At 34.7% G+C, this 27,695-nt stretch overlaps 1 protein-coding gene across 1 annotated transcript; it reads left to right on the top strand.

Annotated features, from left to right (window-relative positions):
* The first annotated feature begins 24,824 nt into the window (after positions 1-24,824).
* On the top strand, positions 24,825-27,287 carry LOC129873806 (uncharacterized). The gene is made up of 2 exons (XM_055948992.1): positions 24,825-24,970; positions 26,230-27,287. The coding sequence occupies exons 1-2, from the start codon at positions 24,954-24,956 to the stop codon at positions 27,005-27,007; spliced, it is 795 nt and encodes a 264-aa protein (XP_055804967.1). The 5' UTR covers positions 24,825-24,953; the 3' UTR covers positions 27,008-27,287.
* The last annotated feature ends 408 nt before the right edge of the window (positions 27,288-27,695 follow it).

Genomic DNA, 27,695 nt, shown 5'->3' with positions numbered 1-27,695 from the left:
TGGGAAAATGTAGAGCGGGAAGGGTTGATTGTTATAAATGCGGCCAAATAGACCATTTTCAGAGGGAGTGTCCAATAGGGGGAAACAGAGTCCAGTATTCTGCCACCACACCGCCGGCTAGGGGTAATCAGAGGGGCACTACTTCAGGTACGAGTGGAGGTACAAACCGCCTATATGCCATGGGTAGTCATCAAGACCAGGAGAACTCTCCAAATGTCGTGACGGGTGTGATTCGAGTCTCTTCTCTTGGTTGCTATGTTTTGATGGATCCGGGTGCCACACTATCTTTTGTGACTCCTTATGTGGCTAGTAAATTCAATAAAATTCTTGAATATCTTCTTGAGCCTTTCAGTGTAGCTACTCTTGTCGGTGATTCTGTCTTAGCTGAGAGAGTCTATAGAGATTGCACTGTGTCAATTCATCACAGGGATACCTTGGCCGACCTAGTTGAGTTGGACATGGTTGATTTTGATGTGATCCTTGGCATGGACTGGCTTTATGTCTGTTATGCCTCTATTGATTGTAGGACTCGGATTGTCAAGTTCAAATTTCCGAATGAGGCAGTCATAGAATGGAAAGGGAGTCCTGTCACGCCTAAGGGTAAGTTTATTTCTTACCTTAGGGCCAGGAAGCTAATCTCAAAAGGGTGTATCTATTACCTTGTCCGAGTGAAAAACGACAATATTGAGTCTCCATCCCTTGAATCGGTTCCGATTGTCACTGAGTTTCCCGAAGTCTTCCCTGAAGATCTTCCTGGAGTCCCTCCTGATAGAGAGATTGACTTTGGGATTGATGTTCTTCCTGATACCCAGCCTATCTCAATCCCTCCATATAGAATGGCTCTGGCCGAGTTGAAAGAGTTGAAAGAACAGTTAAAAGACTTGTTAGATAAGGGATTCATTAGGCCGAGCATCTCACCATGGGGTGCTCCTGTCCTATTTTTGCGAAAGAAGGATGTGTCCCTTAGAATGTGTATTGACTACAGGCAGCTAAATAAGGTAACCGTAAAGAACAAATACCCTCTCCCCAGAATAGATGACTTGTTTGACTAACTTCAGGGTGCCACGTGTTCCTCAAAGATAGACTTGAGATCCGGCTACCATCAGTTGAAGGTGAGTGAATGTGATATTCCGAAGACTGTTTTTCAGACTCGTTATGGCCACTTTAAATTTTTGGTCATGTCGTTTGGGTTGACAAATGCCCCTGCAGCTTTCATGGATCTCATGAACTGGGTGTTTAAACCATATCTTGATATGTTTGTGATTGTATTCATAGATGATATTCTGGTCTACTCCAAGAATGAAGAGGAGCATGCCTATCATCTTAGAGTCGTTTTACAAACCTTGAGAGACCAGATATTATATGCGAAGTTCTCTAAATGTGAATTTTGCCTTGCATCAGTGGCCTTTTTAGGCCATATTATGTCTGGAGATGGTATTCAGGTCGACGCCCAAAAGATTGAAGCTGTGAAGAATTGGCCCAGACCCACATCCCCGACAGAGATAAGAAGCTTCTTGGGTTTAGCCGGCTATTATCGAAGGTTTGTAGAGGAATTCTCATCCATATCATCACCATTGACTAAGCTGACCCAAAAGAAGGCTAAGTTTCAATGGTCCGATGCTTGTGAGGAGAGTTTCCAGAAACTAAAGGCCAAGCTAACCACTGCTCCTATTTTAACTTTGCCCGATGGAACAGAGGATTTTGTGATCTACTGTGATGCATCCAGAATTGGTTTGGGTTGCGTGTTGATGTAGAAGGGGAAGGTGATAGCCTATGCTTCAAGGCAACGTAAGGTTCATGAACGAAACTACCCAACTCATGACCTCGAGCTGGAAGTTGTGGTGTTTGCGCTTAAAATTTGGTGCCACTACTTGTATGGAGTGCACGTTGACGTGTTCACCAATCACAAGAGCTTACAATACGTCTTTAGCCAGAAGGAACTCAACCTGAGGCAAAGGAGATGGCTCGAGCTACTCAAGGACTATGATATGAGCATCCTCTACCATCGCTCTTAGTAGGTTGTCAATGGATAGCACTGCTCATGTGGAGGAGGGAATGAGGGAATTGGCGAAGGAAGTACATAGATTAGCCCGACTGGGAGTTCGTCTGGAAGAGAACAACGAAGGCGGAGTTACTGTTCAGGATATGTCTACATCCTCGCTTGTGGCAGAGGTAAAGGAGAAACAAGATCGAGATCCCGTCCTCCTTCAATTGAAGGAAGTTTTTCACAAACAAGGGGTGATGGTTTTCACCAAAGGGGGAGATGGTGTGTTGAGGTACCAAAGTAGATTATGTCTACCTGATATCGGTGATGTTCGAGAAAGGATTATGGCCGAAGCGCATAGTTCCAGGTACTCTATTCATCCAGGCTCCACAAAAATGTATCATGACTTGAGGGAAATCTATTGATGGAGTGGGATGAAGAGGGATATTGCGGAATTTGTTTCCAAGTGCCCGAATTGCCAACAGGTGAAGGTGGAGAATCAAAGGCCATGTGGTTTAGCCCAAAACATAGAAATTCCAGAATGGAAGTAGGAGATGATCAATATGGACTTTATTATAGGCTTGCTGAGGTCCCGAAAGCAACACGATTCTATTTGGGTGATTGTGGATAGAATGAAGAAATCAGCTCACTTCTTGGAGGTTAAGACTACTGACACCGCAGAAGATTATGCAAAGTTGTACATTCAAGAGATCGTCAGACTGCATCGGGTTCTCTTGTCTATCATCTCAGACAGAGGAGCTCAATTCACTTCCTAATTTTGGAAATCCTTTCAGAAGGGACTGGGTTCAAAGGTGAACTTGAGTACGGCTTTCCACCCCCAGACAGATGGCCAAGCAGGGCGCACCATCCAGACATTGGAAGATATGTTGAGGGCATGTGTGCTTGACTTCAAGGAGAATTGGGATGATCACTTACCTCTCATAGAGTTTGCATATAACAATAGCTATCATGCAAGCATTTAAATGGCTTCTTATGAAGCTTTGTATGGGATGAGGTGTAGGTCATCGATTGGATGGTTTGAGATTGGTGAAGTTGAGTTGATTGGGCCTGATTTTGTTCACCAAGCTATGGAGATGGTGAGAGTTATTCAAGATAGGCTAAAAACAGCCCAAAGTCGCCAGAAATCTTACACCGATGTGAGGAGGAGAGATTTAGAGTTTGAGGTGGGTGATTGGGTATACTTAAAAGTGTCACACATGAATGGCGTCATGAGGTTTGGAAAGAAGGGGAAGCTTAGTCCTCGATATATTGGTCCTTACCAAATTGTGAGGCGGATTGGGAGTGTCGCCTATGAGTTGGAGTTACCCTCAGAGCTATCCTCTATTCATCTGGTGTTCCATGTTTCGATGTTGAAAAAGTGCTTAGGCGATCCCTCGTTGGTAGTCCTCATTGATAGTATTGGAGTTAAGGATAGCTTATCCTATGAAGAGGTTCCGGTCCAAATTCTTGATCGCCAAATCCGCAAATTGAGGAACAAAGAGATCGCCTCAGTTAAAGTCCTGTGGAGAAATCAATTTGTTGAAGAAGCCACATGGGAGGCGGAGGAAGACATGAAATCTAATTATCCACATCTATTCGTGCCTACCGAGAAGAATGTTGAAGGTAAGGTCCATTTCCTTGGCTTGAATTTGTTTGTACATTTTGAGTTTGATTGGTAATTTGTTTGAGAATTTGATTGGTTGAATGACTGAGTTTTGGTTACTATTTGTACCCCGAGTCTATCCTTGGTTACTCGTTATTCGAGGATGAATGATCTCAAGTGGAAGATAATGTAACACCCCTCAAAATTTTTCCCTAAGATTCAGACCTTCTTCGTACACGTGTAAGGTCGAATTTATTTATTTTGAAATATGTGCATGAGTTAAGATTAGTCTTTGAGAAATTGAGCAGCGTTTGAGTAGATGTAGGGTCATGAAGGACCCCTAGGACTAAGCTAAGTCTAAAAGGTCCGTCGGGGTTAAGTTTTAGGATAAGTTAGTATATGGGGTCGACTTCTAACGACTCTATCTTTTGAAAGATGACAATCTGGGTGGCCCATGACCCATCAAATTAAAGATCGTCGAGTCTTCTTTCCAACGTCACCGAGAATGTAACTTTTGGAGTTCGGAGTCAAACGATATGGCGGTCCTAAGGTGAACTAGCATATCAGGGATTTTCAAGCCTGGATTGCAATTGCTGGAAAACTGGGCTTGGCGCCGCAGTGGCGCGACGCGCCACTATCGCGCCAGAAACATGCCTCAGTAGTTTGGGCTCTGGCGCGGCGCACCACTAAAGGGTGTGCAGGTTTTTTCAAGCCAATTTCCAGAACCCAGAAAATATTGGCCTTGGCGCTATAAGGGCGGGACGCGCCACTATCGCTCCAAGAATGTGCCTCAGTAGTTTGGTCCTTGGCGCGACGCGTCACTAACAGATGTGCAGGTTTTTTGGCGTAATCAGCCTGGCGCTGCAATGGCGCAATGCGCCACTATCGCGCCAGGTGCATTTTTAGCCTATTTTCAGAACTTTCGAGGAGGGGTAATTTGGGAACTTACCCAAATTATATATGTATCACTCTAGTCCATTTAAGATCATATTTTCAGCCCCCCCTCTCTCTCTAAAAAGCCCTAGGAATTCCTCTCTCTCTCTCTTTTTCTTCTTCTCCATTTCCAACAAGAAGAGTTCCAAGAGCTTCAAGATTCAAGTTCTACATTGAAGACCCAACATCAAGGTTTTCTTCAAGTCTTCCCTAAGGTATGTAAGGCTATCCAAAACATGGGTTGAGTCCACACATGTGCCCTACTCTTGCTTTGAGGTTAGATGTCCATGAAAATGGAGTCTCTTGGTATGGTTTATGTTTGAATGAGTTTTGTTCCCTATTTATTTGATGTTATATGTGTTGATGTTGTTGACCTAAGAAGTTCCTAAAACCTTCATGTTAGCATGAGTTGATGGAGATGACTTGTTATTATGTTTTGTTGATCTCTTTAGCCATGTGATTATGTTGCTTGAATCAATTTCCTTAAATGTGTTACTCTAATTGAATTGTTGAGCTAAAGTCATAGAGTTGTGATGAGTCTTGAGGAGATGTCATAAACGGTTATCTAAATGAGGCTTGATTGAGTTGATTGGAGGATAGAATTGATGAGTGGACAAGGTCCTAAATGAGACTTGCCATTATGACTTCATTTAGTTGAAATAAGAATAGAGTTGATGAGTTGGCAATGTCCCACATTAAACCAGCCGTGAGGGCTTATTTGAGACGATTGGAGGGAGTCTTATGAGCATAGAATCATGGGAGGAGTATCGAGCACCGAAGTGGGTAAGAGTATAGTCCATACTCGAACCCCAGAAACTATGCCGCCAATGTAGGTAGGGATGGAACCGTTAAAATCGGATGCTTCCCATGGGATCGAACCGTTAAAGTTGGATATTTCCCATTTTATTGTCCTGAAATGATAGGACTTGAATAATCGATGGTATCCATGATTAGGGAGGCGTTCATGCCCTGGCAAAGTATGGACGGATGTGGCAACAACGTCTGATTGTTGTACTATCATCGGCTCATAGGTGATGGTTGTCGGATAAGAGAAACTCTCATTTAGGTCTTGATAGTGCTCCGAGTCAGTTGAGTTGAGTGGTTTATGAGTTAGTCCCATCTAAACTATTCTTGTTAGACTTAGGACACTTGAGTGAGTTGTTATGCATATATATATATATATATATGAGTTGAGATCCTGAGTTGGTATTGACGTTTTCTTGATGTTTGTTTCATCTGGCCATTTTACATACTCGTACATTCCATGTGCTGACGCCATTTAGCCTACATTGTTTTATGATGTAGCGACAGATACTAGAGATCATTAACTGGTGCTCCATTGAAGATCCACATACACTCCCAGCTAGTTGGTGAGTCCTTCTAGTTTCCAAAGGATGTTGAGCTTCCTTGTATAGTTTTGTTGTTGTTGTGTCCTTTATCTTGATTGTTGGTAGCCATGGACTTGTCATTGGCACCTTCTAGACTTTGATAGAGTCTTCATAGACTAGAGTGTGGGAAGGTTGGACTGTTATGTTGACGAGTCCTATTATACTTATTTTGTTGAGTTAAACATATTTGGCCGTCATCCTCCATATTGTAAATAGCATGTTATAATTGAGCCTTCCTTTGAGCGTATATAACTGAATGATGGAATGATTGAGTTAGGTGGTTCGCTTGAAGGTCAGAAATGGCTTTCAAGTGCCGGTCACGTCTAGGGTACCCTCTCGAGGCGTGACAGTCTACCCTTTGTGAGGCTAATGGATCCCAAAGTTTCAAAATTGGGTAAGAAAGTTACTACTTGTGCTTTTCTTGGTTATGCTTCAAATAGTACAGCCTATAGATTTTTTAATCTTGAAGATAATATTGTAATAGAATCAGGTGATGCTATTTTTCATGAAAATAAATTTCCTTTTGATTCTAAAAATATTGGGGGTCAAAGAATTGAATAAAATATTTTATCACTACCTAGTTCTTCTTCTTCTTCCATTTTAAAAAATAAAGAAATTGATGATTTTGAATTAAGAAGAAGTAAAAGAGCTAGAGTAGAAAAAGATTTTGATCCTGATTTTTATGTTTTTAATGTTGGAGTTGACCCTTTCACTTTACAAGAAGCTTTATTTTCGCATGATTCTATTTTTTGGAAAGAGGCTGTAAATGATGAAATGGAATCACTAATTTCTAATAAAACTTGAAAGTTAGTTGATTTACCAGCAGGTTATAAAACAATTGGTTGCAAATGAGTCTTACGAAAAAAGTTAAAACCAGATGGATCAATCGATAAATATAAGGCTAGACTAGTTGCTAAAGGATTTAAGCAACTAGAAGGCCTAGAGTTTTTTGATACTTTTTCTCCGGTTACAAGAATTACATCCATTAGACTTTTAATTGCTATGGCTGCAATTTTTGATTTGCATATTCATCAAATGGATGTAAAAATTGCTTTTTTAAATGGAGACCTTAATGAAGAAATCTATATGGAACAACCTGAGGGTTTTGTTGAAGCAGGCCAGGAAAGCAAAGTATGTAAACTTACTAAATCCCTATATGGCTTGAAATAGGCACCAAAACAATGGCATGAAAAGTTTGATTCCTGCATGATTGAAATTGATTTTAAAACAAATGAGTGTGATAAGTGCATATATCATAAGTCTTGGAATAATACACATGTTATTATTTGCCTATATGTTGATGATTTATTGATCTTTGGCTCGAATATGAATGTTATTGATAATAAGAACATTCTTAGAAGCCATTTTGATATGAAAGATCTTGGTGAGGCAAATTTTATTCTGGAAATAAAAATTACTAGAACATGTGATGGAATTTTCCTTGACCAGTCACATTATGTTGAGAAAATTTTAAAAAAATATAACTTTCTTAATTGCAAGCATGTTTTAACTCCTTTTGATTCAAGTGTACACTTGTTTTCTGTTCAAAGTGAAAATGATGTGATAAATCAAAAGGAGTATGCTAGCTTAATTGGAAGTTTGAGATATGTGACTGATTGCACTAGGCCTGATATTGCATATGTAGTAGGAATACTTAGCAGGTTTACAAGCAAGCCAGGTAATGAACATTGGCATGCTATAACAAGAGTTATGAGATATTTAATTGGAACAAAAACTTGTGGTTTGTTCTATAAAAAATATCCTTCTATACTTGAAGGCTTTTCTGATGCAGATTGGAACACTCTGGCAGGTGATTTCTGTTCTACCACTTGTTACATTTTTACATTGGGTGGTAGTGCTGTTTGTTGAAAATCAAAAAAACAAACTATAATTGCTAACTCTACCATGGAGGCTGAACTAATTGCTTTAGCTTCAGCTAGTGAGGAAGCGAATTGGTTAAGAGATTTATTATTTCAAATACCTTATTTTGAAAAACCAATTCCTCTAATTTTAATTTATTGTGATAGCACTGCAGCAATTGGTAGAGTTCAAAATCGTTATTACAATGGTAAATCTAGACCTATAAGGAGAAAATACAGTAATGTAAGATCGTATTTGACAAGTGGTACCATTAATGTTGATTATGTCAAATCTTGTGAAAATCTTGCAGATCCTCTAACTAAGGCCTTAACATGAGAAAAGGTCTGGAGTACATCGAGGGGGATGAGATTGAAGCCTATAAATCCATGAGTCATATATGAGAAAACCCAACCTAGAGACTAGAGATCCTATAACCAGGTTCAATGGGAAAAATGAATCATATGATGACTTGTTGTGAAAAAATGCACTATTTTTTATTCCCTCACTATGATGTGAGTGCATTATTTTCTGTAGTGAATTGTGGAGGTTGAGTTTAAAAAACTCTTAATGAAAATCTGTAGCCCGTATGGGTGGAGTGTTAAACTTACAGGAGCACTCTCGACAGATTTCACCTATGTAAGTGTGGAAGTAGGCCGCTTCCTATGAGAATTGGGCTTATTCTCAAAAGTACTCATAAAAACCGGAATAGCACAAGGTCGTAATGTGCTGGCTTATAAAGCTCATGACAACACCTTGATTACTATGTGTGAGCAGTAATATTTTATGTCCCTTAAGCAGTCATAGTTCAAGTCTAAGACCACTACGACTCTGGAGTAAAAGTTATTGTTTCACTAAGTGGAGGTTCAATGCAGAGCACACCTTCATTATGTATAGTAATCTTCCTTCAGCTGATAAACTCTCTTATATAATATTAAAATGAGTGGGGGATTGTAAGTGTTTAAGCATTTTAATATCAATATTGAGTGATATTAATTTGCATAAGTGGCATATGTTACTATTCTCTCTTTAGTGCATAAAAATATCTTTCATTATCATCTTTAGTTAGTGCAAGACTACATTATTTCATTATGTATTTTTAACATAATTATCACTAATAAGTGGTGCACTAAATCATTTCATTATGTATTTTTAACATAATTATCACTAATAAGTGGTGCACTAAATCATAATGGTGCACTAAATGATGATAATGATGACATTCCATTATTTTTTCATCTTTGTATGATTTTCTCTCCTATAAATAGAGAGATCTTCTTTGTTTTGAAATGTAAGATAAGAGAAGAAAAAAATTGAGAGAATTAAGTTTGTCTAAAAAGAGAGTTCTTATTAGTTGAAGGGAGGTGTTTTTTGTGTGGAGCTTTAAACTCAACTCTTGTCCAGAGTTTGTTGAGTTACATTTTGTGATAAGGTTGTTGTATCCTGGAGGGGACAAGTCAAGAGGACTACTGCTGGACCAGTGAAACGATTTACTGCAGTGGGCTTGAATCTCCTTAAAGAGAGCGAGATATCCGCGCCTTAGCCAAGAAGTGAAGTTAATTTCTTCATTTTGTTTTTCAATTGTAATTTGTAATCTTGTAAAATCACCAACATAAAGTGTTAAATGAGATTCAATAATAATAAAATGGAGATGGTGCCAAATAAAAGCTAAAAATAAATAGTGCCTCATAAATTGATAAATTGAGATATAGAGAGTACTATTGAGACACAAAGAGCATATCTAAGGAGTTGTTTAGTTTGGTAGGTGGATAAAAAAAAGTTATTCATATATTAATTTTCGTATAATTTATACGATGTTTGGTAGGTAGATATAAAATAAGTTATTCATATATAAAATTAATATAATATTTGATTGACAATTTAAAAATTTGCATAACTAATACATGTATAAGTTATGAGAAATTTTTTATATTATTTTATGCAAATAAAAAATAGAATAACTAATGCTTCTATAAAAAAATACATAAATTCAAATATAATTAACTCTAGGGTAACTTACAGAAAGTGGAATAACTAAGCGTGTATTATTCACCAACGTAAGATGCATAAAAAGACAAAAATTACACACAGCCCCAAAAAAGAGAGTACAAATTTAATCCTAAGTTAATTTGGTTGATCAGTTTTTTTTTCCAAGGATTAGTCTAGTGTACGTATGTATATGTTGTGATAATTCAAAAGCAATAATATTTTAAACACTCATATGATAAACAACTTTTTTTTTTAAAAGTTTGTGACGCGCAATATTTCTCGCATCTAATGCAAAAGAACATGACATTTTTTGAAAAGAAATCTGAGGAATAAATAATTATTTTTGAGGGTATATTTAAATTATTATTTTTTATATATATTAAAATTGAAAATTTATTTTTAAAATTTTGGACAAATAAGAATGAACGATAATAGTATTTTTTTTTTCTAATCAATTCCCTCAACCCCACCCAGTAAGGAACACTATTGGGGTCAAAATATGAAGCTGATATGTAGTGGAATTGATACATGTGTAGTTACCTTACAATTATTGTTATATTAGAAAAGAACAATTTCTGAATTCAAAGGGGATTGTATAATAATGTTAGGGACCACCACAACTGTCTTGAAAGGGGAGAAAAAGAATTTTAGAAATATGATAAAATTGACTTAAAAAGTTTATTTTATTATAAATAAAATGATAAATCAAACTTAAGAAGAGGAGGAGAGAGCAAATGAGTAATCTTATTGTTTTCTTTTTTTTTGTATATTCATTCATGCTTACAAGAATGTTTATTTATAGGCCTAAAAGAAGAAACAAAATGTGGTGAAAACACATAATAGTGAAAATAAATTATGGTGGTGGATAAAATATAGTGGAAACAAATTGTGGTGGAGAATAACATGGACATATATTATTTTATAACACTCTTCCTTAGATGTTCATGTAAAATAAAAGTTCTAATGAAAGAACAAGTATATATCTTTATTCCTGATACGCATTATTTGCTTTCTCATTAAAAACCTTATCAGGAAAAATCTATTGGGATAAAAATCTTGGTTAAGGAAAAAAAGAGTGCAACGCGTATTTACTCCCCCTGATGAGAACATCACTTAATATCACGAAGACAATGCATTCCAATTTTATATTTCATTTTCTCAAAGGTTGAAGTCGGCAATGTCTGATAAACATATCTGCTAAATTATCACTTGAACGATCTTGTTGGACATTTATTTCACCCTTCTTTTGAAGTTCATGAGTAAAAAAGAATTTTAGTAAAAATATGTTTTGTTCTGTCTCCTTTGATGTATCCTCCCTTCAGTTGAGTTATACATGCAGCATTGTCTTCATATAATATTATTGGAACGTCTCTTTTCAAAGAAAGACCACATGTTTCTTGAATGTGTTGAGTTATTGATCTTAACCAAACTTATTCTCGACTTGCTTCATGAATGGCTATTCTCTCTGCATGATTTGAAGAAGTGACAATCATAGTTTGCTTTATTGAACGTCATGATATAACTGTACCACCACATGTAAATAAATAGTCTGTCTGCGATCGACCTTTATGAGGATCAGACAAATATCCTGCATCTGCGTAACCAATCAATTGTGGTGTAGATTCATTTGAGTAAAATAATCTCATATTAATGGTTCCCCAGAGGTATATGAATATATGTTTAATTCCATTCAAGTGTCTTCGTGTTGGAGAAGAACCAAATCTTGCTAACAAGCTTATAGAGAAAGTTATATCTGAGATAGAATTATTGGCAAGATACATTAATGCACCAATTGCACTAAGATGTGGTATTTCAGTACCAATAAGCTCTTCATTATTTTTATGAGGTCAAAACGAATCTTTATTAATATCAAGAGATCTCACAACCATTGAGGTACTCAATGGAAGTGATTTATCCATATAAAATCTCTTTAAAATATTTTCAGTATATGTTGACTGATGAAAAAATATTTCATTTGCAAAATGTTCAATTTGTAGACCAAGACAAAATTTTATCTTTCCAAGGTCTTTCATTTCAAACTTTTTTTTCAGATATTTTACTGCCTTTGAAAGTCTTCCGGAGTTTCAATAATATTCAAATCATCAACATATACTGCTATTATTACAAATTCAGATCCAGACCTTTTCATAAAGACACAAGGTCAAATTGGATCATTTCTAAACCCTTCTTGTAGCAAATATTCGCTAAGACGATTGTACCACATGCATCTTGATTGTTTCAACCCGTATAAGGATTTCTGAAACTTTATTGAATAAGTTTCTCGAGAATCCTTGTATGCCTCAGACACTTTGAATTCTTCGAAAATTTTCATAAAAATATTGTGGTCTAATGAGCCATATAAATAGGCAGTGGCTGTCTATTAGGTGTATTTCAAGCTTTTCATTAACTGCCAAATTCATTAGATATCTGAAGGTAATTGCATCCACCATAGAAGAATATGTTTTCATATAGTCAATGTCAGGCCTTTGCGAAAAACTTTGGGCTACAAGTCGTGTTTATATCTTACAACTTCACCTTTTTCATTTCGTTTACGCACAAAAACCCATTTGTATCATATTGGCTTGACACCTTCAGGTATTCGGATTATTGATTTAAAAACTTTACGTTCTTCAAGTGAAGTTAACTCTATTTGAATTGCATCCTTCCATTTTGGCCAATTATTTCTCTGTCTACATTCATCGACAGATTTTGGTTCAAGATCCTCATCTTATTGTATTATTTAAGTGACAACATTATAAACAAAAATATTATCGACCACAATATCATTTAGGTTCCACTTTTTTTCTGTCAAGGCATAACTTATTGAGATTTTTTCATTCTCATTATTTTCAGGTACTTGGTCCTCCTCGGTGGTATCATCATTTGTTATCTCTCCAAGCTCTTCTTGAGCAATTGCCTCCAAATTATGATCATTTATTCCTTTCCTTTTTCAAAAACTTTTATCTTTGGAATTAATTAGTCTTCCACGTTTTAAACGTGGCCTAGACTCATTTGCCTGAACAAATTATCCTATCGGAACAACAACTCGAACTTGAATATTAGCAGTTGAGATATGCGATTTAGTAACCTGTGAAAGATTAGTAAATGCATCCAGCAGTTGATTTGCAATATTCTGCAAATAAATCAACTTTTGAACTTCTTGCTCACATTGATTTGTTCGAGGATCTTAATGAGCTAGTAACAATGAATTCGAATCTATCTCATTTTCCAATTGCTTATGTTCTCCCCCTAATGTTAGGTATACTGATTCATCAAAATGACAATCAGCGAATTCTGTCGTAAATAAATCTCCATTTGTAGGTTTTAAATATTTTATAATAGAAGAAGATTCATGCCCAACATATATTTTTAACTTTCTTTGGGGATCCATCTTTGTGCGGTGCGGTAGAGAAATTAGGACATATACCGCACATCCAAAAATTTTAAGATGGGATATATATTTGGCTCCCTTCCAATAGACAACTGTAATGAGAAAAATTCATGAAAATTTGTTGGCCTTATGCGCAGAAGTACTGCTGCATGCAAAATAGCAAGCCCCATACCAAAAGAGGAAGGTTTGTCCTCATTAGCAATGGTCTAGCTATTAATTGGAGGCGTTTAATCAATGATTCTGCTAAACTATTTTGAGTATGAACATGAGCGACCGGATGCTCAACTTTTATTCCAACCGACATACAATAATCATTAAATGATTGAGATGTAAATTCACCAACATTATCAAGACGAATTATCTTTATTACATAATCTAAAAATTGTACTCTTAACCTTATAATTTGAGCTAACAATCTTGCAAAAGTCATGTTGCAAATTGATAATAAGCACACATGTGACCATCTTGTAGATGCATCTATCAAGACCATATAATATTTAAATGGTCCAGATGAAGGGTGAATTGACCCACATATATCACCCTGTATATGTTTCAGAAATGCAGGGGATTCAATCTCAACCTTAGTTGCTAATGGTTTAATAATTAATTTTCCTTAGGAACAAGCAGCATAAGAGAATTTCTTATATTGAAGAATTTTCTGATTCTTCAAAGTGTGCCCATGTGAATTCTCAATAATTCTGCGCATCATATTATAATCGAGATGTCCCAACCGGTCATGCCAAATGATAAATTCATTATGGTCAATAAATCTTTTATTTACCATGACATGTGATTGAACCACATCAATACTTGTGTGGTATAACCCAGAAGAAAGTGCAGGTAATTTTTCAAGCACAAATCTTTTTCCTATTTTTATTGTAGTAATATAAAGTACTCAACCTTTTCTTCATTAACAGTCTAAATATGATAGCCATTTTGGCTAATAACCTTAAAACTTAATAAGTTTCTTTGAGACTTATTACAATACAAAGCATTATTAATAGCCAATATTATTTTCCCAGGTGGTGCTAAGGCTGCTCTTTTAGAACCCTCAATTATTTTTGTACTACCAGATATTATATTAACATTGACCCCTTTCATAACCAAATGAGAGAAATATTTCTTTTCTCTTAATATAATGTGCGTTGTAGTACTATCCAAAATGCACATATCTCCATTACTCATTTTGAATCCAATTGAAGACTGAAAAATTTATTTATCTTCATAAAATAAAAATTCATAATAAGGAGTACGAAAAATTAACAAAAGAAAAATTTAAGTACTTCAACTTTAACTAAAACACATAAAAATAACAACATTATTTATTTTCAATTCAATGATAAATCTTTAGTTTCAATCTCCAAAGAAGTCTCCAGCTTCTAGATGAGTAATATCATCGAGGCCATCAAAAACATCATCTTTAAGAGTCAAATGTGACTCCACCCGGATATTAGAATTGGAGGCACCATCTCAAATATTATTATATCATCTCTTGCCCTTGCCATGCCCACGCACATTATTCTGGTCCCAATTATTTTGTCTTATTTCAGACTGGCCTTGTGCGTGTACCATATTTGCTTCCGGTAAGGAAGGATTTTCAGTGGGACGGGCTTCATAATTTTTCATTAAAAGGGCATTATGTCATTCATTGTCATGCCTTTGAAATTCATCATATTTTCATGACACACCTCAATATCAATTTGAAAGGGAAAGTGTACCACCACTTTATCTTTCTTTCTTTTGATAGACGATTTATAAACTTATCAAATTATTATGTCGCACAACGACCACGAGTCCAATCACCTTTCATGCCATTATAATAATAAAAATTACTTTCACATTTTGAAGGACTATTTGGAGAACCCACAATGTTCTTCCTTTTATAATTACCACAATGATGACTATTATAGTTCTGTCTCTCCATACCCTTATTCATTTATTCAATCATTTGTCATATTTCAGACTTATTAGTCATTGCTACCATATTTATACAATAGAATGGAGCAAATCAATTGGGACAAATTTCATGATTTTTCATCAAAATATATTATTTTTGCCTTAGTCATCATTGTATCATCACTATGGTGCATTGACGCTCAAACTCAATGTCTTATCCATATAAAGGCGTTTTAGGCCATTATTGGATGAAACCCAATTCAATATATATTATCACGATACATCATGACTGAATATGATATTTTATTCTTTTGGTGCGATGAAACTTGAATCCATCATCTTACCCTAATAACCAAGACTAATTGGCCAAGTGAAATTGGACTCATCCTCAAACCTTTGAAATATTACCAATTTAATTAAAGTAATTCTCAACAAAATATAAAATATAAAATTTATATCAAACAAATAAATGAAATACTAACCTTCAAAAAAATATTGACCTTCACTTTAATACGGTGGAACAGAATGAATCCTATGGTAAATCTTGAGAAAAAATAATACTTGTCTATTCTACCATCTTAAAACAATAGTTAAGTCTAACTAGGTAAATAATAACTTTTTTTAGAGACGAAATGTGAATAATAAAGTTAATAAAGTTGATGCAAACATACTATAATATGCCATTGACAAAAATTGTAAATTTATGTATGCATGTCAAGAATGTTAGTTTATGCATGGACAATGAAAAACTAATGCTCCTATTTATCATACCATATTATAAATCTCCATTTCGAGACAATGAAATGAATTTAAAGCTTCAAAGGAATTTAAATTTTATAAATCAACCAACAACAAAGAAGAGAAACTCCCCACTTTCACAATCTAATTATCGAGTTAATCTTACCTTTAATTTGTGAGCTTCGTGCTGATAATGTATTATAAATAAAATGACAAATCAATTTAAGAAGAGGAGGAGAGAGCAAATGAGTAATCTTATTGTTTTCTTCTCTTTTGTATATTTATCCATGCTTATAAGAATACCTATTTATAGGCCTAAAAGAAGAAATAAAATGTGATGGAAACATATTATAATGGAAATAAATTATGGTGATGGATAAGATATAGTGAAAACAAATTGTAATGAAGAATAATATGGATATATAGTATTTTGTAACATATTTGTATTAGTCTAGTCTGGAACCAAATATGATGTGAAAACAGATTGTTGAAAGTATAACAAGTTAATTTCAACCCCAATTAATGTTTGCTCCATACTTCCTTTATCCCATAGTATATGTACATTTTTTATTTTATACGATGATTAAGAAATTATTAATATATTGATCAATTTTACTATTTTACTCTTTGCTCATATTAATTAGTCTCTTAAAAAAAATATTTGAATCTTCAAAATTTGTTTAAACTTCCGAAACATATTAATTGCAGGTAAAATGAAAAAAAAAAAATTAATTATATCCTGATTTAATAAGTGATTAATTAATATGAAATAATTACTAATTTTAATAAAATGTCCATGTAATATGGGACAAAAGAAATATATTTTTTTTCACTTTCAAAATTCAACTCTTTTACGTTAGAGAATAAAACGTCAAACCAAGAGAAGAGGACTGCAACAAGGGAGTTTTCCACAAAAAGTCAAAGTTTGAAAATGCAAGTGGAAAATAAAAAAGATTCATTTGCAAATGACACTAAAGTTGGGGTATAATATACTTCATCTTATGAATAAACAAATAATTACAAGATCAAATCCCTAGGTACTCTTTCTAGAAGAGAAAAATTCAACATGGTGTCTCCCGTTCTTAGCAAGTTCATAAAAAGTGATTTTATTTTTTTTATCGAATCTGGATAAAGACCAAAGATCTTGAACAATTGATCCGGTAGAACATACAACTCAAAAGATAAAAAATATATATACTATTTGTACAAATAAGAATTTACTTTGTTTATATGATTTTTTCTTCATATAAATAAATATAAGATTTATGAAGCAATTACTTAGAAGTACATTTTATAATTACTTAAAAGTATATTTTATGGTACAATCCTTCTTATCTGATTGTACAAGATCGATTTATGCACACACCCATCAATCTATTAGTTAATTATTACTTTTTCTCAATATAAATATCGATATAACTCTGTCCACTCAATTTTAAACAAAGAAAAAATAAATCACTAACAATTTTTTTCTCTGTTGAAATACTAAGAGTCATTTGTAAAGTGCACACAAATTTCTCAGTCCTCGTTAAAGTGGCAGAATAAGTGATTGAGTTTACTTTAGTCGGTACAAGTCTAATTACACTCAATAGTCGGAAGTCCAACCATAATTGGTGCATAAGTTGAGGAAATTTTTTAACAAAGAGTGGTCAATTAAAATAATGATCAACAATTATTTGAATGGTAAATTATGTAATCAAAGTTATAATATACTTTGATTTTACCACTTTGACAGACTAGAGGACAGCTATGCTTTATGAAAAGGGAAATGTCATAATCTATCATCAATCCTTCAAAATATTTTCCTAATTGAAGTGAATAGCTTTTTCATGTCTAAGTTATGTATTAAATAAGAAACTATAAAACGATATACCTAGCTATCTTGTTCATCATCTAAAATAGATGCCAAAATGGAGAATAATGGAAATTTTCTCTTAGTGTTAAGAAATATACTAGTTTAACAATAAAATGAAGAAATAGTGACAGAAAAATTAATAAAGAGAGAGAAAAGAAAATCGTGTGTATTATGTATCTGTGTTTATATTTCCTGCCATGCCAAAAGATGGCAATATATATAGGCTAGGAAAAGAGTAAAACTAGTGGGTTACCCACTTTCAGTGGGCCCCACTTGAATAGAAAAATATATTAGTGGACAACCAAATACCACCACTAACTTTCTAACACTCCTCCTTGGATGTCCACGTGTAATTTGCCTCCATAGATATTGTGTTTCTTTAAAACCTTACTAGGAAAAACTCAGTGGGAAAAAGTCTAGTGAAAGAAAAAGACTACACACATCTGGTAATACGCCTTGAGTGTTGCCTCATTAAAAATCTTATCAGGAAAACCCAGTGGGACAAAAACCCTGGTTAAGGAAAAAAGAGTGCAGCGCGTATTTTACTCCCCCTGATGAAAACTTCATTTGATATTTTGGAGACGACGCATTCCAACATTATATCTTAATTTCTCAAAAGTTGATGTTGGTAATGCCTTTGTGAATAAATCTGCAAGATTATCACTTGAACGAACTTGTTTACATTAACATCACCATTCTTCTATAGATCATGTGTGAAAAATAATTTTGGTGAAATATGTTTTGTCCTGTCTCCTTTTATGAAGCCACCTTTCAACTGAGCTATGCACGCGGCATTGTCTTTGAATATAACTGTGAGTACTTTGACATCATTTTCCAGACCACATCTTTCTTTGATGAACTGTATCATCGATCTCAACCACACACATTCTCTACTTGCTTTATGAATTGCTATTATTTCAGCATGATTTGAAGAAGTAGCAACAATGGACTGTTTTGTAGATCGCCATAATATAGCAGTTCCTCCATGTATAAATAGATAGCTTGTCTGAGATGGAGCTTTATGTGGGTCTGATAAACAACCTGCATCTGCATAACCAATAAGGTCTTCGCAACCTTTGTTAGTATAAAACAAACTCATATCAATAGTACCCTTCAAGTATCGCAAAATATGTTTGATACCATTCCAATGCCTTCGCGTTGGAGATGAACTATACCTTGCTAGCAAATTAACAGAAAATGTTATATCAAGTCTAGTTACGTTAGCAAGATACATAAGTGCACCAATAGCACTGAGATATGGTACTTCAAGACCAAGAATTTCTTCATCCTTTTCTGGAGGTCGAAATTGATCTTTTTTCACTTCAAGTGATCGAACAACCATTGGAGTACTTAATGGATGTGCTTTGTCCATGTAAAATCTTTTTAAGATTTTCTCAGTGTAGGCAGATTGGTGGACAAAACTCTCGTCTGCTAAATGTTCAATTTGCAGACCTAAACAAAGTTTTTTCTTTCCAAGGTCTTTCATCTCAAATTCTTTCTTTAAATACCCAATCGCCTTTTGGACCTCTTTAGGGGTTCCAATGAGATTTATGTCATCAACATAAACGGCGAGTATAACAAACTCCGATTCCATTTTCTTAATAAAAACATATGGACAAATAACATCATTTATATAGCCTTCATTTATTAATTACTAACTAAGGCGATTATACCACATACACCCTGATTATTTCAGACCATATAATAATCTTTGCAGTTTTATTGAGTACATTTCCCGAGACTTTTTACATGCTTCAGAAAATTTTAATCCTTCTGGGATTTTCATGTAAATTTCATTATCAAGTGAACCATAAAGGTAAGTTGTAACTACATCCATTAGATGTATATTACGATTTTTATGTACAGCTAAACTGATGAGATATCAAAATGTTATTCCATCCATAACAGGTGAATATGTTTCTTCATAGTTAACCCCGGGTCTTTGAGAGAATCCTTGTGCAACAAGGCGTGCCTTATATCTTACAATTTCATTTCTCTCATTTTGTTGTCGTATAAAAACCCATTTATAGCCAATTGGTTTTACACCTTCAGGGGTTTGGAATACAGGTCCAAAGACCTCACGTTTAGCAAGTGAGTCTAATTCTGATTGAATTGTCTTTTGCCATTCTAGCCAATTACATCTACGTCGACAATCTTCGATGGATTTAGGCTCAAGACTTTCACTATCTTACATGAGGTTAATTGCAACATTATATGCAAAAATATTATCCACCATAATTTTTGATCGATCTAGATTTATCTCATCACCGGTAGAACTTATTAAAAGTTCTTCATTCACTTGAGTCTCGAGTTCACTGATTTCTTCAAAAATATCAGGATTACTCAAATGTTGACCTTCTTCAGGAAGTTCTTATGTAGTATCATCTTTATTATTTTTCACGCTTCTCTTTCTAGGATTTTTATCCTTTGAACCCAGTGGTCTACCACGCTTCTGGCGTGTTTGGGATTCAGAAGCTATGATACTTGTAGATGGTCCTTTTGGAACATTAATCCGGATAGGCACATTAACTGCAGGGATATGCGACTTAGTTATCCGTTTTAAATCAGTAAATGCATCTGGCATTTGATTTGCTATTTTTTGTAAGTGGATGATCTCCTGGACCTCCTGCTCATATGTGCGGGTACGTGGATCAAAATGTGATAGTGATGAAACTTTCCATGCAATTTATTTTTCTTTTTCTTTTTCGGGTTCCTTTTTCTCTCCCCTAATGGCGGAAAAAGTGTTTCATCAAACCGACAATCTGCAAATCGAGCAGTGAATAAATCTTCAGTCAATGGTTCAAGGTATCGAATTATGGAGGGTGAGTCAAACCCAACATATATGCCCAACCTTCATTGAAGGCCCATTTTTGTACGTTGTTGTAGTGCTACAGGCACGTATACCGCACAATCAAAAATTCTTAAATGGGCTATATTTGGTTCATGACCAAATACTAATTGTGACGGAGAGTATTTATTATAATGTGTCGGTCTGAGACGTACAAGTGCTGCTGCATGTAAGATAGCATGACTCCAAACAGTAATTGACAATTTTATTTTCATTAGTAGAGGTCTTGCTATCAATTGTAGGCGCTTTATAAATGACTCTGCAAGGCCATTTTGAGTATGAACATGAGCAATAGGATGTTCAATTTTTATCCCAATTGATAAGCAATAATCATTAAAAGCTTGGGATGTAAATTTTTCAGCATTATCAAGGAGAATGTCCTTAATTGGATAATCTGGGAATTGCGCTCTCAATCTTATTATTTGTGCTAACAACTTCGCAAACGCCAGGTTGCGAGATGATAATAAGCACACATGAGACCATCTAGATGATGCATCTATTAGGACCATAAAATATCTAAACAATCCACTAGGTAGATGAATAGGTCCACATATATCTCCATGAATACGCTCTAAAAAGTCAGGAGATTCGATGCCGACCTTTAGGGTCGATGATCTGGCAATTAATTTGCCTTGATAACAAGCTCCACATGAAAATTCATCATTTGTAAGAATCTTCTGGTTCTGTAACGGATGTCCAGTTGAATTTTCAAGAACTCGTCTCATCATTATTGATCCAGGATGACCTATTCGATCATGCCATAGCACAAATGTATTTGGATCAGTAAACTTCTGGTTTACGATCATATGTGCTTCAATTGCACTAATTTTTGCATAATATAAGCCATACGACAAAGTTTGTAATTTTTCCAGAATATATTTCTGGCCTGAGACACTCTTGGTTATATCAAGATATTCAATATTCATTTCATTTAGTGTCTCAACATGATATCCATTTCTGCGGATTAACAAGTTTCTTGGGGATTTGGAAGAGTATAATGCATCTTCTATAACAATTATTGTCCCCTTAAGCAGAATTATAGTAGCTCTTCCGGAGCCTTCTATCATTTTTGAATTACCAAAAATTATAGTAACATTTGCTTTTCTTTTTAGCAAGTTAGAAAAATATTTCTCGTCTTTAAATATAGCATGGGTTGTTCCACTATCAATTATACAAATATCCTCTTGATTTATCATTGATCCAAACAAGATTTGAGGCATTTCCATATTTTCTTCAATAAGAAATAAAATAAGTATTAACACATTGTATATTACACAAATTTTATTTATTTACATTGACTAGAAAAATACAAACATCATATTTAATACAGATAAAAAGAAAAATATTTACATATTATTAGTCTTATCAATATTCATATTTTCGTCTGAAAAATTAAAGATATCAGCTACATCCAAATGCATAGGCTCAACATTATATTCAGAGATAAAATTTGTCTCTAAATTATTTTCTGCCCTTTTTAATGATGCCTGATATAACTGAACCATATATTTTGACGACCGGTAAGTCCGCGATCAGTGCCCCACACCTCCACATCTATGACATACACTTTCTGAATTATTCTTTGGAAAAACTTCTGGCTATTTACCCTGCCTTTTATATTACTGGTCATTTCTCGGTGCCAGTCGAGTATCATGATTAAAATTCCTTCTTTGACCACGACCACGACTGGGGCCATGGCCTCTTTCTCGTTGGTTATAATTTGTCTGATTCACTTCAGGGAGTGGCAAAGAACCAACGGACCGACTATCATGATTTTTCATTAATAATTCATTATGTCTTTCAGCAATAAGAAGGTGAGATAATAATTCAGAATATTTTGTAAAACTTTTTTCGCGATATTGTTGTTGCAGGAGCATATTCGCGGGTGGAAATGTGGAGTATGTTTTTTTCAATTTATCTTGCTCAGTGATTTCGTCTCCGCATAAATTTAACTGAGCTATAAGTCTAAATAAGGCAGAATTATATTCAGTTATATTTTTAAAGTCCATTAGTCTCAGATTTAACCAGTCATGACGTGCTTATGGAAGCATGACCAACTTCAGGTGGTCATATCTTTTTTTTAAAATTTTCCAACAATTTCAGGGGATCCTTTAATGTAAGATATTGTAATTTTAGCCCCTCGTCAAGATGGTGGCGGAGAAAAATCATAGTTTTTGCACGGTTTTGACTAGATGCCGTGTTATCATCTTTGATGATGTCTGCCAGATCCATCAATTCTAGATGAATTTCGGCATCTAGTGCCCATGAGGAGTAACCTTTTCCAAAAATGTCCAGAGCCACAAATTCAAGTTTTAAAATATTTGTCATTTTATAAAAATAAAATTAAATAAAATTCTTACCACTTTTTGTTACCTTGAAAAAAAATAGCCGAAGCCTCGTGCTGATAACGTATTATAAAATAAACTAAATTTAGCAGAATAAGGTGTGGATAATAAAAGGTAAGAAAGGGAAAACTAAGCAGAGCAAAAAAATTTAATGGCAATATGTATCTGTTTCTTTTCTATAATTTTTTTTGCACAAATTGTGCCTTATATAGGCAAGAAACTATCATTACATACCAAGTGGGCAAATTGCCCACCTTGACATCCACTAAATAAAAATATTCAATACCTAACAATATTTTATTTTTTACTTTTTATACAGAGATAGGGGAAGGAAAAATAAAAAAAGAAATTATGAACTGAAAAATCGAATCCTGACTAACAAGATGAAAGTTCATACATCACGTATGATATCAACTCTTCACTTTTTCTAGAAATAAAAATACGATTTAAAGTTACAAAGAAAATAAAGTAAACTACAAATTTTCAAATTTAAATTCCTAGGGAATCATAGTAAAACTTTTACCTAATTCACCAAATATTAGTGATATATATAGAATGAAAGTATTAAGAATAGATTGATGAGACCATCTGCTCAAAATCCTGCTTGGACATTATTTGATTAAAATTGAAAAACGAAGTATTTTAAAACTTCAATTATGTTTGGACATAAATATATTTAGTTGAAAAAATTAAACTTTTGTGAGGGAAAACTATTATTCACTTGAAATACATACTACAAATAAATTTTTAATTTTGGATTCTTTTTTTTAAGTCCAAGCTAAAATAAGAAAAGAAAATTGAAAAATAAACACTACGTGAATATCTTATTATTTTAAATTTAAATTATAAGGTTTTGAATCACAAAGGCTTGCCTTTGATGGGGAAAATGTATCAACTTTACCCCTAAAATTGCAAAATGGTCTAGATTTGTATTTGCATTTGCTCTTTGTTAATAATTAGAGCTAACATTTGTTCTTATTGACTAACAATGTAGACTTTCCAACATGAGGGATGGACACGTTTTATCCTTCAACTTTTAAATGGTCAAGATTTTATTTTTCTCATTCATTGCCCCTCAACTCTCCAAACCAACCACTATCATAGCAAATGATTTTCTCCACTCTTAAGAAAATTACCACATAAAAACCATCATTAATCTACACCACTTCATCCTCTTGACACTCAAACAAATAACAATCGAGATTCCATACAAAGTTACACTATTCATTTTTATCACTTTTTTTTCTATCACCATTTTACCTCCTCTAGAAGACCACAAATCCTTAATAATTCTACTTAGTATAAGCGGTTATCAGTTGGCGCCTCTTAGACGACATGCCTGCTTGCAACCAGGGGTATTTTGGTCTTTTCAGCTGGTGTTTTGTGGCTTCTTTGCACCTACACATGTGTCCTAACTAAACAGTAATACACAACTAGAAGTAGAACATTCTGCATAGGTTTCATCGAATTTACTTGGCAGTGCTTTCTCTTGCCACAGTTTGTTGCAAAAGATTTAGGAGCTGAATAATGTGTACGTGAGTTTATTTTGCCATCAGGAAGTCGATATATAGCTTTGATATCGCTATTGGTGATTTGAGAATGATTGATGATGGAGTTTTATCAAATTGAGTATTGACAAAAGTTGAAACTTAATTTGATCATGCAATTGATCACTATTGGATTTTCATTAAAATCGATTTATGGTTTGAGGGTGATTAATTTCAGCTTGGAAAATAAAGACCCAGTTATCGAAGGTTTTGAGTATTGAAGAATACTATTGTCACGTAATAACGACCTTGTTATTCAAAGTTTAAAGCAAATTTAAATCATTTTATAAATTTTGTGGTCAAATTGGACCTTTTCCCTATTTTTGAATTTAAATAAAAATAAACATATTTATTTTCATTATTTTATAGACACTAATGACGACGCCGTTTTAGTTTAGGTGGCTTAAGTAATTTCTGGGTCTATATTTTTGTCATTTCGTCTTATATATAAACTCCTCATAAAACAGTTTGAGAGTTTTCTGGGCCTTTATACAACACCTCTTTTGCTCTAGGGTTTCGGTAGAGATTTCGATTGTCGTTTCATCTGAATCGAAGGGTTTCTGCAAACTTGGCGGAGCTATGTACGGATCAAGAGGGTAAGTTGATTAATTTTGTAATTCATTCCTTATGTTTTATCCATCTATTCATGTGGGTGTTCTTTCTTTTTCTGTGTTGATGTTTGTTTTCAAATTTTGGCGAATTCTGATGCTGCTTTGTGTTAGTGCCATATATTAACTAATTGTTGAATCTTTTTCTTGTGTCGAGAGGGTTGATTTTGCCTTTAGATTGTAAAAAAAACACTTTCTTTTGCTATATGTTGGAGGGCGGCGAATTTGATTGCATTGCGTTTTTAATCTTCTACTTTTGGTAGTCTAATTTGGGCATTAAAAAGAGGGTTAGGGCATGCTTGTGTTGTCTGACTTTTGTGTTATCCATAAAGTGATTACAGCACAAGTACAATAATTTGTTACTTCAAGAGTATCCTTTGCTTGTACCTATTTCTGTTGCTGGTGGGAGGTGACAGGTATCCCGTGAATTAGTTGGTGCACGAAATCTGTCCTGGACCACCATGGTCATCAAAAAAGAAATGATTCTTTGTTTGTTTAAACACCAGAAACTTGAGAATAAATTACATTTACATCTCTATAACAATCCTCCTATATAATAACATTTCACTATAATGCCCCAAATTTTATCTTTTGGAACCAATCTTTCAAGTTATATGTACTTTATAACACCATTTCGATATAGCATCCAAAAAATATCCGTTATAGAGAGGTTTTGCCCGTAGATCTTTTCAGTGTACACGAGTACCCCATTTTTAGGGAGCTGTGGATTGCTGGTTCAATAATAAAGTTACTGATATTTAGGAAGTTTTTACTAGCAATAAACTTGACCTGTACATTTGCTTTAGGATTAATTTTTCGAGACTATCCTGGCATGGATCATTTAGGTGATTTTTCCCCTCCTTTATATAATGGTGCGAAAACTTTTGGGTCGTGATGGTCTTTTTTGACATGGTTATTTGCCTTTGCCTTATCTAGCTGAATTTCTTTGTGTTGCTAGACATATTAAGCGCATATATTGAAGGTCAAGAAATGACCCCTTTAACTTGAGAACTTAATGGTTCAGGTTTATGCATAGGTATTGATTTCTCGTAATATCTCCAATTTATGTTTCATTTTCTGGTAATTATGCTTGTTGGTTGGGAGCATGCATGAAATGTTGTGATTTTGTTTGGAGAAAAGTAGTATATGAAACTAGGTTGTAGGAGAAAATATGGGTTGGGTTTGGTTTCTTATTAACAAGGTTGAGTGGGGGAATTGTTTTTTTTTTCTGGGTATCAATAATGAAGGGCAATGTTGGGGAGCGGGGGGTTTTCAGACGGTTACGAGATCGGCTCAAAGAGACCAAGAATGATGGAATCAAATCCCTACTTCGCAGTGAGCAGCAGTGCAAGTGGCTATCAGCAGGCTTTTGACTATGATAGCAGATCTCAACCTTCTGCATTTCCTGTTGTTCGTTTAAGGGGTCTTCCATACGATTGCACTGAAATTGACATTTACAAGTTCTTTGCTGGCCTGGACATTGTGGATGTTGTTGTAGTCAACAAGGATGGTAGGTTCACTGGAGAAGCATTTGTTGTCTTTGCTGGTCACATTCAAGTGGATTATGCTCTTCGGAGGGATAGGCAGAACATGGGGAGGAGATATGTAGAGGTTTTCAGTTGCAAGAAGCAAGACTATTACCAAGCTATAGCTGCTGAGATGAAGGAAGGAGGTTATGAATCTGACTACCGTGCTTCCCCTCCACCTCGTACAAAAAGGGCTCAGAACAAAGATCAATTGGAGTACACAGAGATATTGAAGATGCGCGGTCTCCCATACCGTTGTAAGAAATCTGATATTCTCAAGTTTTTTGGTAAGGAATTTAACCTTACAGATGATAAGATAAACATTACCTACCGGTCCGATGGAAAAGCTACTGGTGATGCTTATGTAGAATTTGCATCGGTTGAGGAGGCGAAGAAAGCTATGTGCAAGGACAATGTGGTGATTGGATCAAGGTACATTGAGCTGTTTCCTTCATATCCAGATGAAGCAAGACGAGCTGGGTCAAGGCCACGACGATGATGGACAGGATTTTCTAGTATGGAATTTTTCATTTTGTGTTTAGTCCTGCTAAAGACTTTCTCCACCCCGTTCCCTCATTATGTTTTCTACACAATATATGAACCTGTGGAAGTTATCTGACTGTCTGTCTTGGATGTCTTAGTTGTGTTATTGGCCAACTCACTTTAAACTCTTGGCCATCAATTGATCATCATTTTGTTCTATAGTTTCCTTATGCTGAGTACTCTTGCTTTGCAAGTCAATTACCAACAAGGTCATATGACTTTCTTTCTTTCTCCAATTTATTATATAGATTGCTAGCCTTTCTGGTTTTGCTCAGAAGGGATGGGAAGGTCCAGGTTACTATTTTCCTTGTCCGGGTGCTTCCGTTTGTATGCTTATATTCCGTTTACTCGTTTGCTTCCTAGTATACTTCTTCTTGCTCTTTATTATGATGCGACTCAAAGATGAAAGTGTAAATAGTCTTTGATTTAACTTTCAAGTATCACCTATTATGATGACTGATGTATAAGAGAGAAATATATTTAGTGTTATGTTATAGTAATTATGATGACTGATGTATTTGAGAGAAATATATTTAGTGTTCTGTTATCATAGGAGATTATTTATGCTATTGTCATGGGGTGATTTGATTCTTTCTTGCAAGAGAGAAATGCTAAAGGGGATTCAGTAATTTTCAAGAGATTGA

Source organism: Solanum dulcamara, chromosome 11 (assembly GCF_947179165.1).
Source record: "Solanum dulcamara chromosome 11, daSolDulc1.2, whole genome shotgun sequence".
Taxonomy (NCBI): Eukaryota; Viridiplantae; Streptophyta; class Magnoliopsida; order Solanales; family Solanaceae; genus Solanum; species Solanum dulcamara.
The sequence above is the reverse complement of the archived record's forward strand: the minus strand, read 5'-3'. Positions and strand labels throughout refer to the sequence as shown.